General features: G+C 40.5%; 3 protein-coding genes and 1 long non-coding RNA gene across 7 annotated transcripts; 1 reads left to right on the top strand and 3 right to left on the bottom strand.

Annotated features, from left to right (window-relative positions):
• The first annotated feature begins 48 nt into the window (after positions 1–48).
• On the top strand, positions 49–4,664 carry LOC135617202 (uncharacterized). 4 transcript variants are annotated; one of them, XR_010488641.1, is made up of 4 exons: positions 49–395; positions 995–1,062; positions 2,733–2,799; positions 4,148–4,664. It is a non-coding gene; the product is annotated as an uncharacterized LOC135617202 (long non-coding RNA). The 4 variants fall into 4 exon arrangements; XR_010488640.1 differs by having other exon boundaries at positions 2,733–3,998; XR_010488639.1 differs by having other exon boundaries at positions 995–1,077.
• Positions 2,877–3,383, bottom strand: LOC135617200 (arabinogalactan protein 41-like). Its single transcript, XM_065117192.1, has 2 exons — positions 3,263–3,383; positions 2,877–3,157 (listed from the first exon to the last, which is right to left on the bottom strand). The coding sequence occupies exons 1-2, from the start codon at positions 3,381–3,383 to the stop codon at positions 3,048–3,050; spliced, it is 231 nt and encodes a 76-aa protein (XP_064973264.1). The 3' UTR covers positions 2,877–3,047.
• Positions 4,665–4,777: 113 nt separating the features above from the next.
• LOC135616185 (CMP-sialic acid transporter 1-like) lies at positions 4,778–12,397 on the bottom strand. Its single transcript, XM_065115374.1, has 5 exons — positions 12,327–12,397; positions 8,553–8,636; positions 7,149–7,318; positions 6,810–6,996; positions 4,778–5,645 (listed from the first exon to the last, which is right to left on the bottom strand). The coding sequence occupies exons 1-5, from the start codon at positions 12,375–12,377 to the stop codon at positions 5,541–5,543; spliced, it is 597 nt and encodes a 198-aa protein (XP_064971446.1). The 5' UTR covers positions 12,378–12,397; the 3' UTR covers positions 4,778–5,540.
• Positions 12,398–12,932: 535 nt separating this feature from the next.
• LOC135617199 (transcription factor GTE10-like) lies at positions 12,933–15,749 on the bottom strand. Its single transcript, XM_065117191.1, has 2 exons — positions 14,004–15,749; positions 12,933–13,410 (listed from the first exon to the last, which is right to left on the bottom strand). The coding sequence occupies exons 1-2, from the start codon at positions 15,701–15,703 to the stop codon at positions 13,224–13,226; spliced, it is 1,887 nt and encodes a 628-aa protein (XP_064973263.1). The 5' UTR covers positions 15,704–15,749; the 3' UTR covers positions 12,933–13,223.
• Positions 15,750–16,263: the final 514 nt, after the last annotated feature.

Below are 16,263 nucleotides of genomic sequence, written 5' to 3'. Positions count from 1 at the left end.
ATATATTTGAGGAATAAATAATCCAACGAATCTTCTCCATCATCATCTTCCTCTCCTCCTCCTATGACGCTACTGTCGCTGCTCCCTCCTCTCTTCGTCCTCATCGCCTCCCTTCCTCTGATTCTGGGGTCGGCTTCGCCGACGGAGCCATCTCCTTGACCAAGATTCAAGAAGAGGTTAGGTTCATCTATTTCGTCCAAGAAGTTAAGGGGGGTTTTTCTTGCCTCCGCAATTGATTGTTTTGATTCGTCTGGGTGCCCTACGTTGAGTCGGTTGTGCAAACTAAGCATCTTTCTCTGCTTTCCAAAGCGACGTTCATTGGTGTAATCCTTTGTGATGCAATCTTGGGGTTCCCAAATGATACAGGACAACAAAGAAAGGGTTCTTTGCTTCTGGTACGCAAGTTTTGTTAAGCACATGAGTCAAATGCCTATTATCTTGTAAATATTTGTGTAGGACGATGAAAAGCCTGCCTAGAATTAATTATTATGATTCTGCTTCATCTACAGGACATGTTCTTGAACCAAAACTATTTAGGTACCAATTTGTGCTTTTAGATTTAGCTGTTAGGTTATTTGTCTTTCTTAGGAGAACAAGTTTGTGAAGAACCGCTTCGCTTCTGTGTTCTTGAATAATTATGTGCTATTTTGATCACCTTATATTTCTTCTGGTTGGTGGGAGTTGAAATTCTAGTTTTCTTTAAGAGATTGCCATTATTTCAAGGCATATTTTGAGAATTTGGTTCTTGTTCTATTGAGACGTCCAGGTTGATTAGTACATTATTAACACAAGGTTGATTAGTGCATTATTGCATAAGTGATAGTTCCCATGTTCGAATTTACGTGTGAGCGTATGCCTTTTGATGTAATGATTTTTTTTTTTTTTAAGAACTAGGTTCTTCAACTCTTCAAAGATTTGGTTTCTTTAAAGTTTATGATTGCATATTTATTTTGTGGGCTTAATGGATCTCTTTGCTCTCTTCTTTACGGACAAGGTTGCACACACACAAGGAGCTGGAGAATCAAACACTTGCAACATCAGGGTGACAGGCATATATGGCAGGTATTCTTTTATGAGGTAATGTGCTTGCATTGTCTTTTTTTTTCTGAAGGTATCTGTTGGACAAACATATCTGAAACTCTGTTCTGACTGAATACCTTTAAAGAAAAGTATAGCACTGTTAAAATAATAGAAACAAACTAAATATTGTTGACTGAAAATTGGTATCAGAAGAATTTAAATTCATCTTTCGATGCAAAAGTTTTTGCAGCTCTGATATCTACCAAGCTGTACAACAGTAGAAGAACCATTTGTCTTGAAAGAAAATAAGGTTCAAGTAGTTGAAATTTTTATGAAAGCATCAATTTAGTGGCTGAACTTAACAAAGGTAAAAACAAATCTGAATGGACAAATGGAAACAATTGGCCCATATGATAACAAATTATCAGAGAATGGCATTGCAAAGTATTAATTCTAGGTGTCAAAGTAGTTTACTCTTCTCATTGTTCTATAAGTTAATATTGGATGGTGCTCTATATAGCACATGATCCCTACCGAAGGTAGGTTTCTTATCAACTAATTAGTCTTCTATGCTACTACAGCAGACAGCCTTTTTTAGTTTAAGGTTTTTCTTTGAGGATCTTATTGAGGGTTGGTCAGAAAACATCTGATCACTGTGTATCAGATAACATAGTGTATCTGATAACTGTGTATCAGATAACATAGTGTATCTGATAACTGTGTATCAGATAGTGTATCAGAAAACATGTGTTGCAGTGGATGGCCCTCAGGAAACTCGGACTATATTATGCATGTTAGCACTGTTGTTTGAATTTGTTAATACATAATAGGGATACAGCTGTTCTTTCTGCAAGAATAAGTTTCTGGAACTATGATTTTTTTTTCTTTTTCTCTTGTTATAATTGTTTCTTATTCTGTATGATTATATATTGCTATTTGGAATCTTACAATTAGCCAATCATATAGTGAAGATTTAAAAGTTAAACCAATCAAGTTGATTCCTGCTTTTTTTCCTTTAATACTGAAAGTGTCCTTTCTTTATCCGGCTTTTATTTTGGTTTGTTGAATTTCATATACTTGTTTGTTTTTTCCCATCTATGGTCTAATTTAGGTTAATGTTGAATCGATCTAAATCGGTTCGGAATCACCTGAATCAGCCAAAATTGGTCAACCCAATTCGATTCAGGTTCAACTTAGGGGTTAATTGGGCTCAAAATCCTGAAAAACCAAAACAGGGCTTCTGGGCCAACCCTAGCCCGAATCCAACCCATAGAGTGTGACGTGCAGGGCACGTGCAATGGACAAGGGGCGGTCTGCTGCTTGGGCTGCACGAAGTGGCCGCGCCGTTTCGGTTGTAACCTGTAGGCCACACGGAGTTGGGCCATGCGCAGCGGGCTGCTTAGCCCATAACTGCGCCGAGCCGATCAGGCTGCACAGGCCTGGTCCAGTCGAGCCACTAGACTCGAGTCGAACCCGAACCCAGGCTCAAAGTCGCGCCGGACCGAGCCATAGGTCGGGTCGGGTCTGCACGTCACCGGGGTCAAACCAGGCTGCAGGTTGTGTTGGTTGGGCCTGATCGAGCCCGACCGCCTGGTCTGAGTCTTTCTTTCTTTCTTATAAGGTTATTTTCTTTCGAAAGTGTCGTACTCAGTCGTACCGAAGACTTTCTCACACAGCCCGGTCTTTTATTTTTATTTTTTGACTGCGTGCAGGGCCTTCCCGTGGAGGTGGAGTTGGTGTTTCCTTGGCAAGTATTTATTTTCTACGTGGAAGTCCCAGGTATGCCCGACTGCTTCCAGCTTCCATGGCAAACAAAGCATTGCGCAGCCGTCAAGCTCCCAGTAAAAGGAATAAAATAAAATAAAAAGAATAGATCATATAATGAATAGATCATATTAGTCCACACAGCCCAAACAGAATGGGGGGCCCAAATCACATCACACCCCATCATCTCGACTCAAAACGGAAAAGAAAAAGCACGCCCATATCAGACTTTTCAGAGGAAGCATCGATGGATGTATGTCGACTCAGAAGAGCTTGTCGGAGGCGGAGGATGCATCCAGAGGATGGATGAGATAGGTGAGGAGTAAGGCAGCCAGCATCAGCACATAAGCAATCCCTTGGTCGATCGCCACCCCTGCACCATCACAGTATTAAGGTTCTTTCGCATCGAAGAGTCGGACATAGATAGATTACACCTACATTTAGAGGGAGAAGAGAAGAGAAAGGAAGCGTGACTCACCGTCGCTGGTGGGAGCAGGCGCCGGCGCCGGCGCCGGAGACTGTGCCCGGACGGCGGGCACCAGCACGATAGCGGAGATGAGGGCCACGACGACCATCAGGAAGGAAGGAACCCGAGCCATCTCCCTCCGCCTTCAGAACACCGGAAAACCCAAAGTGCGCAAGGATATCCCCCCCGCCCCCGAACACAAACAGAGGAGAGCAGCACGCGCAGAGCCTCACAGCCCGAACAGAATGTGCTTCTCTTTTCCTATGCTTTCCTCGCTTCTTTCGAATGCCAAGGGGTGGGAAGAAGAGAGGGCTTTATAGAGAGACCAGAGGGAGACGGAGGGCCGGCCCGCGGACGCGTAACGCGACCGCTCCGGGGCCCACCCACATGCAACGGCCGGCTGGCTGGGGCCCGCCCGCCAGCCTGGATTCGGGTCCCTTGCCTGATTCTCATAGTTCTACTTACGCTGGCGAAGTCGCTACCCGCTCCGGTACCAGGTGGGACGGACGCGGATCAGCTTTGCATGTGGTCGAGTGCCGACCACTCGATATCTTATTTAGAGCTTGCACCGAGGATGAACAAAAATAATGGGTTTAGCTGATTGAGAGTCAAGATGGAATTGGGTGAACAAGATGATGGGGATCCAGCGAGGCGTTGTTCCATTGTTGTGCAAAGAGTCGGATAGTTGGATTAGGTCTCTGGGACCAGAGAGACATGCTGAATCAGGACAGGAAGAAAGAGAAGCTGGGTAATCAAAATGCTCAAATCATCCACAATCGATAAAGAATATATATATATTTTTTCGGTTCCTTGTAATGTTCTGTATCAGAACTTAAAATCACATTCGATTCTTATTCTTCTGACCTGATAAGTTTATTTATTTTCTTTTTAATAAAGGAGGATCTCCATAATTCAAATTGCTTGTGGTCACATCGTTGCTCCTGCCGTTACTCATCGAGTGAAGCATCCTGCCAAAAACAATGAGTGTGAAGAATCCACCAGCTGCGATTCGAGTGAAAGGGTCTCTGGTGGTCCGGTGCCTTCTCAACTTGGATCCAAGATCCAGAAGAATCATAGATTCATTCCTAAGCTTCAAAGAAAGGCTCTGATAAAGTGGTGTCAGATTTATTGTTGTGATGCATCGACCATTTCAATCTGACATTTGCTTCAGTTACATCACCCCCTGGCCATGGTATATCCAGAGTCTCTCACCTGTCACACCGAGGCTAACAATTTCCAGTTCATTATTCCACTGTAATTTCTATCATCCAATGCTCACCAAACTTCAGTTAGCGTTGGTCGATACATTTCCTCCGATGAATCCAGGTAAGCATCAGCTGTGGAGATAACATGAATTTGTACAGTAGAATCGTCTTCCGAGCAGTGTGGATTAACATCACATTAAGTTCATGCACTTCTTTCCTGTCAAGCAAGTAAAATTGATGTATACTCTTTTAAGTCAACCAGGGGTGGTTACTCAAGCTTTGTTATACTAAGAAATAGCAAGAATACCTGAAGAGTTCAAGGTGATCGGTTACACGAAGCTGAGGCATTGGTCTCCCCCTGTCGTTAGATGGCATTTCCTCGAAGAACTGCAACACCCTAGGACACTATCATAGATGCAAACTACTAGGATCAATCACCCAAGCACTTCAAGTCGCACGATTATTATGTTGCCCATCGGCACAAGTGAGCATATCTACTGTTATCAAGAAACTGAAAAAAGGCATTCTCGATGAACATTATGAATCTGGCTTTTAATGCATCAATTAATAGAAAACTCAAACCTGATATGTTTCTGTGTTGATTGCTGATCCAGGATATTGCAAGCTGGTAGAATGTGAAGGCAAATCAGGTGCTAATTCAGTCGTGTGAACCTACCCTTCGGAACCTCAGAGCAAGTAAGAATGACTTTAACATCTACCAAGAAATACATTTGGACGGTAATAAAACCAATTTGGAACAAAACCTCTAAACACGTTGATTTATGATTCCGAAACAACTGCTTGACAAATAGACCCTTTATCCCAGCTGTGTGCTTGCTACACCAGACGCTATATGGCTCGAATCATTGGTTATGCAGCATGGTTCTGGATATGTAAGCGCTTCGCGCTGCGGAACTGGAGTTTCCTGTCCAATGATTTGCTCTACTCATCTTCAAGCAATCTCGTTCTCCAAACCAAAAGATTTTACAGTTTTTCTCTTTTTCACCTTTGAAATAATTTATCTGAGATACGCATCACACTTGACCAAACAGATTCCAGTTATTTGAGCTTATCTATCAACAGAATCATGATTCCCCTCTTCGCTCAGCAGCAATTTCCTTTAGGGTGTCCAAGGCCAAATTTGTTGTTGCTGGCAAGTCTACAAGCGTTTGAGCAAGAGCAAAGTACATCTGCAAAGAAATCATGCAAATTATGATGCCCAAGAAAAGCTGCAAAAAAGATGAACTTATTAAACCAGTGGAAACTAATATTTTTATATTTTACAGTCATGGCTTTGCGGTGAATGGATCAGACAATATTATTAAACCAGTGGAAACTAATATTTTTATATTTTACAGTCATGGCTTTGCGGTGAATGGATCAGACAATATTATTAAACCAGTGGAAACTAATATTTTTATATTTTACAGTCATGGCTTTGCGGTGAATGGATCAGACAATATAAGCCATTAGATTAATTAATACTTTCCAACATGTCAATTTCATCTTGTAGACACAAGATTAACTGAAAAAGAATATAGACAAGACCATCGTGAGCAACATTGCCATGGAAGTTGAAAATACCTCGAAAATAATAAGAACCAAGATATTGAGCTGAAACTAAAATGTGTACAAAAGCATTATATCTATTTAGATTTATCAGATTCCTTGAAAGGGACCAAATTTGTAAAGATGGAAATAGGTAACAATACGGTTCAAAGGAATCCAACACCCTAAATTTGACACAATCACATAAATTCGAATTTTGGTTCAATCAGCGTGAGAAAGGCAGTAGTCAAACTGTAGAGTATAGTTACGATCACCATGTTAGCATGTAGATGATGTTCCTATTTGGACCTGTTATGGCACCTTAATACCATCTGAAGATCGGGCTTTAGCATATATCACCCACTGGTGTAAATACTTCCTAAATATGAGGTCTAGGGCTTGAGTCACGGAAACTTCTCTGCTTGCAGGGGGAAAAGCTGGGGCAAAGGCTGCAGAAATTGATCCTCCCAAAACCCCACATTAGTGTTCTTTGTCTAATTATGAAGTATGCATCTTATAATGCTAAAGTTGATGTTACACACAAAACCAGAAAAGCAAACAATTTCGAGAACCTATCTCAACAAGTTCAATATAACAACAAAAATAAAACAAGACCGTCGTGTTAGATGTTATAAACGAAAAAATGATGTCATGCCCTGGTGAAAATATTGTGAAACCCATCATTCCTCGAATCTCAAAGATGATAACATTATATGGCTGTTATTTGTAAGTGATTGGGTTTGACCATACTAGCAACTTAAAATAGCATATTACAGCATAGCCTAGCAGTAGGTTGCAGGATCTACCTTCACAATATTATCTGCATATTTCATCAACCACGAAACTAGTAAGCCCGAAGAACCAAGATTTAACACAACCAGCCATGTTGTAACAGTGTATCCATCAAGGAGACGTTGCCACCAGGGTCCATATTCAAATCCAGCTCTAAAATCATCCAGCTTAAGCCATGCCATGTTAAAAATTGTGCCAAACCTGACAGTAAAAGGTACCACGAGTAACTGTTAATGTATTAACAACTATCTAATCCATGATTCTGTAGCTTCTAGTTCCAGAGAAAGATGTTAGCGAATGCCAACACAAGTGTAACAGCAGTAAGTTACACATAGATAAGTATAGACACCTACATATATAACTGCACATTCTGCCAGTATAGGCTGTCATTGTTCTTCTTCATCAGGTATTCTGTATAAACACCAGCTAAAGCGGAAAGACAAGCAGACAGGAGCCCGAGCATGTAACCCTGTATAGGTGCTGAGAAAAGGGAATCACAAGATGCCTCTCCACAACCTTTCACCTGCAACATATTCCCAAGAAAAGAATAAGAAAAACATGCAGTGATTAAGTAGTTAATTTACTTAAAATTTAACAAACAAATTGGCAAAATAGGAATTGTTATCATTTGTCAAATTTTGAAATAAAATATTAAAAAAAATCCTTTCCCAGAACTTCAAATGACTGTAGAAAAAAATTCAAAAACAACATTTTTCCTGGCAAGTAAAGCCATAATTGTGTCAACTGTGAAAGAAAAGTATTGATTGCAGTCAACGATCATTAGCACATAAAAGAAATAGATTAAGCAGACTACTTCAGGAACAGAATAACTTAACACTTGAAACATTGATGGTTGCCCCCTAAGGATATAGCATGATTTAATTACAGTTCCAACTAATGTCAGAACTGGAATTCCTGATTTCAAGTGTTATGTTATTATATGTTCACCTTGTCATAAATCAAAGAAGACCACTATAATCAACCCTCATTCATGTTAAGAAACTAGCTTGATTTGCTTTCCAATTTGAGACATATGGAGTGGTTTCTCAATTTAAATGTTACACTAAAATCAGGACACTCATTCTTGTCATGCTTCAACAAGATATTGTCTGTCAATTCATAAAGAATCCACCCTCTCAAAGAAAGACCAACTAGCAAGAAAGGCTTCCAACATGGCAGTGACTGTGTCACTGTTATCGTATCTCCATCACTATATATAAATATATTTTTTGTTAAAAGTTGATATTAAGTTCAAATATAAGGTTTGATAAAACAAAATCAAACATGTAAGATAAGTTGCCTGATTTATTACAAGAAAACATAATGCTTCATGTAAAAACTAGATGTTATGCATGATGGCTTCAACGAGAACAGTACCTGAATAAAATACCAGTGGTAACAATTTTCGGATTACCCAATTATCTGATATGTTGATGGGTCCACATAAGTCAAGGTAGCGAACTGAACATTGTTGTGAACAAGATATAAGATAGAAGGAATGGGGAATAAACGGACAGTCTTCCATTCTCTAGTCATCCGTGGAGGGGAAGATGATTGGCACTCTTTCCCAAGGAAAAAACTAGACACCAGAAGCTGAAATATAAAAGGGCACATAGATAGTATAAGGATGGAAACAACTTATTAACAAAAAAAATCCAAGATAAGAAATTATATTATCTAAGTACAAGATCTGAAATTGTCTCATAATATGTTGCAACAGAAACATCAGGCGGGCTTTAGAAATAGCCCAATGGTACCTTAAATACTTCTGCAAGAAATGGAACAGTAGCATAATCATATCTGTATTTTCCATGACTTTGTGACAGCGTTGTCAAAATTCCCTGGGATACATACAAAGGCACAAAAGTTATTTGTCAGTTACTTCTCCAGCTATTCAGCATATATTTGTAACTTTTTTTTTTCCCTCTAAAATTCCTTACCACTAACATAATCTTGGGGAAATAAAGTATAAATTTCTTTTAAGCATGACAAGTTAGATTCATGAATGATTCTTGCAAGTTTCAACACCTATAAACTTTTAGTGAATCCAAGATCCTAGTAATGTGATCAGACTAAATGTTGCCTTCATAATACTAAGTGATAACCAAGTATCCAAATTGAAGAGAAGATTTACAAGGACAGAAGAGTAGAAAAATTCATCATGCAAGGATTCCCATAGCAACCAACAAGGTAGACCTAATAAGATTTTAAAATTTAAAGTTAAACTATTATAGAAAAGTAAATGGGTTTGACATAGAAATCAATCTTTCCAACCCATCAACATCCAAACCATCAAGATTCACCCCAAGAAGAAACAAAAATATTTCTCATCTTCACTCAAAGAGGCTACAGGTTCAACAGATCTCTTCAAAACTATGAACCAAGGGAACTGTACCAGCAATGTGGTTCATTATAGTGTATCACAAGAAACTTTGACCCACCAGACTATTTGTCATCTTAATGCCATTTCAGATACCCATATAGCCCACCAGCTCACCAACCGAAGCTGATTCTTCCAAGTGTCATTGTGTAATTTATTTGGTTATCTCAATCAGCTTCGTTAACCAACTCAACCCGTGGTTACCAAGTATCTCACAGCAACTTTGTCACGCTTACTATACAACAAAGTCACATAATGTTCTCAACCTACATATACAGACAAACAGGTTAACACCACACAACAAACCAAGTCACCACATATCAACATAACATGTCTTTGTATTTCCTATCACGTGGGACAAGGACACCATTCATATGACAAAAACGCTGTTGAAAAAGTTTTGCTGAAAAAATATTTCTATAGCTATAAAGAAAAATGGCACCAAATTATGTAACAATTGAAACATGCAATTTTTTTATTCCACTAAACATAACAACATTTTCTAAAAAGGTAAAAAGATATTAGCCAGCAAGAATTATTCAAATAAAACAAAATATGTGAACAGCATGATATTGATCAGTCTCTGCTGATACTTGAAATTACATTTCAAAACTTCAAGAAGTTCACAATTCTTTTTGCTGTCCATGTGGACCATGCAGCACTCCAAAAGTACATTTCACAACTTACAGTTTGACTAGATGCAGCAAAACTCTTGGTCAAGTCAACTGTACCATGTGATGGTTAGAAACTTCTCAAGGTTTTTATAGGTTATAGAAGTTTTTCAAATATCTAGTCTTGCACAGTTTGGAAAAATGTCTTTGCCCTAACAAACTTCAGCATAGCGTAGAAGTCCTTTCAACTGTTAGACTCCACCTATAGCCTCCAGTTAGCATCCAGCTAAAAAACTCAGGCAAGCCACTTGTAACCATGATTGATGTTAGCTGGTTTGACATAAGCATAAAATAACTATAGTACCCTTTATATTCTTGCCATCATAACAATTAAGAAACATAGGTTTTAAAGGGTACTGATATCAACATAAACATTTAACTGACCAGTTAGATGAATGTCTTATATGCAGGTTTTTGGGTTTTATAGTGGCATGCATATACTAAAATTAAATTTAGAGAGAGAAAGATGAAGTTCATTGATTTTGGAGGAATTGCCTGAAATTTTGCCTTCTTTATTAATTTTTTTTATTTTATCTTAGGAAGGTCTCAATTTCTGAAGAAAAAAAAACCAACCACCATGGCTTTCAAAATGGAAAGATTTTTCACTTTCACATGGAAAATATTCCTTCTCTCATAGCAGCCGATACCTTCATGTTGGCATTATCACCAATGTGGGATATCATGAACTACGAACAGATTTGATCCACTAGGCACCCAGGTACCTTCCAATAGCTGACATCTGTTCCAAATTCCTCAAGACAGATTAACTTACAAAGAGATTTAGGATTTACAATATTTGAGACAAATTACAACCTCAAACTGTACAAACGGCTCTTACCCAAGAAACGCGCGCGCGAGAGGGAGAGAGAGAGATCCATCAGGCATTTTTCAATCTTGATGATGCTGCAAGGACTCGAAAAGACTAAAGGAAAACCTGAGAGTATCTTCCTACGAGTCATAGCCGCCAAGAACAGGTAAAGTTCTTGAACCTTTCATTGATGGTTTGGTGAAGGGACCAAATTTATCGAATGAGCAAGCAAATTTAAAGCAAACCAAGAACCGGATAAAGATGAGGAGACAATGGCGGGGATTAGAGACGGTTGGTGAGGAGAGTGTGAGAAGAGTCGCAACCAAGTACCAACAAGGGAGAGAGAGAGAGAGAGAGAGATCTTGATGATGTTGCAAGAACTCGAACGTGATAACATATAAGATTTCCCCAACTATATGAGGAAAGCTTCTTCAATAAAACTTCTTCAATAAAGTTTCTTCAATAATTCTTCTTATCTTCTATTCTTTCCAACATGGTATCAGAGCCGGTGAGACAAGCAAGGCTCCACGGCCATCGAAGCTTGCCATTCACCATATCCCTTGCCTCTGCAGAGTAGAGAAGGGGGGAACTCTTTCCCGCCGGACTCACTTCCCCATCGGACTCCCCTCTCCGTCCACTGTACGATCGTCCGCTATACGACGCGTGATGCCTTTGCTGCTACCCTAGTCGCTGCCGTGACCACACCCGGCGTCGCCATCAGGTGCGACCACAATAATGAGGGCCTGTTTTGGTGCAACCGGCTACTTGCCCTCGGTAGTGGATCCCTCTCTAACCCCTGCTCGCTCCTTCCCTCTTCTCCTCCATGCAGCCTTCTTCTTCACTTTCGCCGCCTGCACCAACCCCAGGCTCGAGTTGTCCGTCGCCGTAGCATCGTCTTTATCAGATTGTGATCTGCATCAATCGTAGCCTGCTGCCTCACTGTCAACTGTCGATTTTCAGCTCCTGCTAAGAGCAAATTGCCGCAGCTTTCTCCTCTGCTGCACCTCTATTGCAGCTTCCTCCTCTGTTGTAGCTACCTTCTCTGTTGCACCTCTATTGTAGCTTCTCCTTTATTGTAGCATCGCTGCAGCTTCCTCCTCTGTTGCAGCCGTCGCCGTCGCAGCAACAGCAGCGATATGCTCTTGCCCTACTCACGAAGCCTCTCGCTCGTAAACTGCTTTGCATCGATCCAAAATTGGTATCCTTGACAGGAGCACCATCTTGCGGGGGCATGATAGCAGATAAAATTTTCCCAACTATATAAGGAAATCTCTCTACTCTGTTGAGAGAAATCCTCTATTCCGTTGAGGGAAATCCTCCATCCTAATCTGTGTAAATAGGAGAGGGACATGTTAATGCATTCAAGCTTCTTCGATAAAATGTCTTCAATAAAACTTCTTCAATAAAGTTTTTTCAATAATTCTTATTTTCTATTCTTTCCAACAGAACGCACTAGAGAAAAAATTGATCGCATCCTCTCGCAAGTCATAGCCGGCAAGAACAGGTTAAAGTTCTTGAATCTTTCACCGGTGATTTGGTTAAAGGGCCAAATCTATCGAATGAGCGAGCAAATCTAAAGCGATCGATCAAAAGAATACCACAAAATGGGAAAAAGATGTGTAGGAAAATGGCAAACATCGGAGAAGTGGGGGGGCTATCTTCGAGATCAAACCTGGTAACTGGCGAGGAGAGTGAGCAAAGCCGCAACCAAATACCAAGGCATCCTCTACCGTTCTTGTTCTTCCGATCCAGAGATGGCTATTATAACAATGATATATGCGAATACCGTGTTCAATAAGCCACCGATCGTGGGTGTTTTAATCGATGGATCGCCCGATTCAATTAAAGCCGAATCAGCACTGAACCCGATTCGGTTTGGTCCAATCCTTTGATTTCCTGTGGAAATTAAGATTAAGACGGAAGAAAATTGTGATCCTATCGAACAAACAAAAGAATGTTATTCCCAATCATAATCCTTGTTCTCTAGTGGCAATTATGTTAACTTGACAGCGAAATCTGATGCGTTGGTATGTATTTGGCTCAAAGACTAATAAGCTACATCAGCCACAGCCACACTGCATGATCAACCATGTCAAATTGAAAGAAATACAACCCATCCAATTATAAGGATCAAGATGTCACCAGTAGAGAAATGTAGGTATTTAAGTTGCAGAAGACATGGCTAACTCAGCTTGGAGCATGCCAACAATTATGAAGGCAACAGAATCTGAAATCCATGAGAAGTGTAGAACCCCAAAACATGATGGTTGATAATCTCTACAGAAGAAGTAACATCAGATATCATCATTTGCTTGGAAAAAGATACCACTGTCATAGGACTAATATCACTTACTGTAGACAACCAGTTACATCACACACATAACCTTCTATGTAGCTGCTGTACATCATGCTAACCATTCTGGTACTTTAGGAGAAACAGCATATAGCAACAAAAGAAAACCCTATTTACCACAAACAAGCTTTTCCGCAAAGAGGCTTCCATCAATGAGCACAGGGACAAAACACTAACATTTAGATTGCTATCTTGTAATGATCAACAACATGGGTTTTACGATGGATGAAAGAAGGGATCTTCTTTGTTCTGGTATATTGTGAACAACTGCTTGGAGTATCGATTAGCAAGCTTGTGACAGTAATCAATCGCTTTTCGATCATAATTCTCCAAGTCCTTGACAGATTTCTTTAGTGGGCCAAAGGGATCACCATCTGTAAGAAACTCGGCCATTCTAGACCCCCTGAGACAAAAAAAATGTCCGTCACTGATATACAAATACCATAGCACAATATCTCAAATTCAAGATGAGTTATGATAGAATAATCCTGTATACATACAAGCATGAAATTGAGCACGGGAAGGTTATCAATTATCTATCTACTTTTGGGATGAGAAAAACTATATCAAACAGCTCCTATTTTGACAAACATCTAATAAGCTTTTATTTAGATATGTTTGACCATCTCTACACTTCCATCTTAGTGACACATTTTATATCCATAATTTCCTTACTGCCCCAAATCCTGATCCATGTAGCTCGTAGCTGGTCTTACAGTCATCTTATAGAATTTTCCTTGTAGAATATGAGGCACAAGATGAAAATACAGAATTCAACCACAAATCATAAGTAATAAGTCATTCAGGTTACGATACAACTAGACAGCACTCTTTTAAATATGGTGAAAATGTTGGAAATGAAATACAATGGTTTGGTGAGAGCAAATCACTCGAGAGGCAATGTTGATAAACATATTACACGCTACCAGAATTTGGGGCATCAATCTGGATCAGGATTTCGGGCAGTAAGGAAATCTCGAGTAATAAGCATATTACCTTAGAGCATCAATCTTGCTGAATCCCCGCCTGTTGGTAAGCAGTGTTTCCTTCGCAGACTGCTCATCAGATGTTTGCTGCCGATAAAGAGCACAAACAGCTTTCATACAGAGCTCAGGATCCTTGGAAAATGATGATAGCATATCTGCCTCAAATTCCCAAACTTTAGTGTCCTTTTCACGGCGTATATTGGCTAAGACATTGTCAAGATCTAAATCACTACCCTCTTCTTCTTTAGAAGAAGAATTCTCTGAACTAGGTTCACTTTCAGGATTATCCGAACTGCTTACAATGAATCCACCCAAACTTTCACCGTCACTCTCTGAACCAATGTCATCAACCTCATTCCTTCCATTTACTTTGTCCTCTTCATCATCGTCACTGTCCGAGTACCCAAGCTTCCTGCATTCTGTCACCTTGTTTCTTGAAGTTCTGTTCTTGGCACTAGGAGTCGATGGATTGCCAGGTGACTTTCCTTTCACTGAGCTGTCTGATCTATAAACTTCTCGTAATAAAACCAAACGCCTCCTTGAGGGGACCATATCTTCCACGACGTGGCTTGATTCTTTGTTCTCTTCAACCACACCCTCAACTTGCCTTAACTTAAGTTTGCTGATGGGAACATTATCATCAACATCATCATCGTTCTCACTGTCACTAGTGACTACTCTAGAAATACGCTTCCTTTTAGGTGTTGGAACTGATAGAACACCATCCATATGGCTGTTATCATCTTCCTGCAGTACAAGATTTCTACATTTATCAGAACGCATCACCTTAGTACTCTGGCCAGCCACCGATTCATTCTTCACATCTACAGCTTTTTCCACTAAATGTTCCTCCACCTCACAATCTTTAGTTAGTGTTTCATCGTCACTGTCACTGATCTCAATAACTTCCCCTGGTAAAGAGTTCTCCTTGTCCACTGTAGCTGGATTCTTTTTTGGGTCGGAAGCATTTTCCACAAGCGGCAAGACCCAAGCTTTTGTTTTCCCCTTCTCTTCTTCTATCTTTATCTCCGTTCCTCTCAAGCCTCGATTCTCATCCTCCAACTCTCTAGATTTTCTCCAACAGCTGTTTAAGCCGCCCTTCTCCTTCTGCAGCGCAAGCATGGTCGCAATTGTTTCCTGAGCCCTCTGTTCCCTCTCGCCCGCAAGCCTACAAGCTTCCCATAAACGCGAGATCTCCTCCTCAAGGCTTGCACAAGCCCTCCTACGCTTCTCATCCTCTCCACCCGGACCAAGCTTTCCACCATCGGCATCTTGAAACCTCGCCTCCAACAAGGAGTACCTCTCCTTCTCCTCCCTCAACTTCCGCTCCAATTCCGCTCTCTCAACGCCGAACCCCTCTTCGCCCTTCTTGATTCGCTGTTCCAGGTCAGCGCACCTGGTTCTCAAAACCCCTAAATCCCGCTCGAGGCCCTCGATTCGCGCCTCAAGTTCGATCTTTTCGACCTCCTTCATCGTCAACTCCTCCGAGAAACTCCTCTCGATCTCGGCCTTCAGCGATGCCTCCCTCGAGATGAGAGCGCTCTCCGCCTTCTCGAAGTCCGCCTTCCGGAATGAGGACTGGAGGAACTCGATCAGACGCGGGATGCTCATAGACTCCATCTCCGGCGACCAGTTACCGGAGGAGGAGGAGGAGGAGGAGGAGAAGCTCGGAGGAGTGGCCGGAATGTCGGTCGCGGGTTTGTGCCCCATCGGAACTTCAACCCTAGTGCTCACCAGAAGTGGAGGGAGATGGGACGTGACGAAGAGTTAACGACGTCGCAAGAATACCCGTGTCGACCTCATGATAAGCCCATTTCCCAGGTACGAGCCCAAGAGACGGCCCATTAAAACTTCGAGCCCGGTCCAGCTTCTTACCCGATCCGAATCGACCTTGGCTTCATCAACACAATAAAAAAATAGATTTTGATGATTAAATATATTTTTTCTTGGGCGAATTCTCGAAAAAAAATTGAACTTTGATTTTTTTTTGCAAAGCACCCTTATTTTAAGAAATATATAAACAGCACCTACTTTTTAAAAAGATAATGTTAATATTAGAAAATCGATTAGGTTCACATAGAATTAAGTCAAATAAAAAATTTATTTAACTTAGAATCGATGCTTTTACTATATACATCGTTGTTTCATATTTATCAATCGAGGTGATCTATGTTGTATAATCATTTATCTTCAATCGCTCTCTATTTCATTGTCATTATGTAGTGTACCTTTTAACCTCCAAGCATTATCGATTTTGTGCATCAATATAT

Source organism: Musa acuminata, chromosome BXJ2-7 (genome assembly GCF_036884655.1).
Source record: "Musa acuminata AAA Group cultivar baxijiao chromosome BXJ2-7, Cavendish_Baxijiao_AAA, whole genome shotgun sequence".
Lineage (NCBI taxonomy): Eukaryota > Viridiplantae > Streptophyta > Magnoliopsida > Zingiberales > Musaceae > Musa > Musa acuminata.
This window is presented reverse-complemented; position numbering and strand designations above follow the sequence as displayed.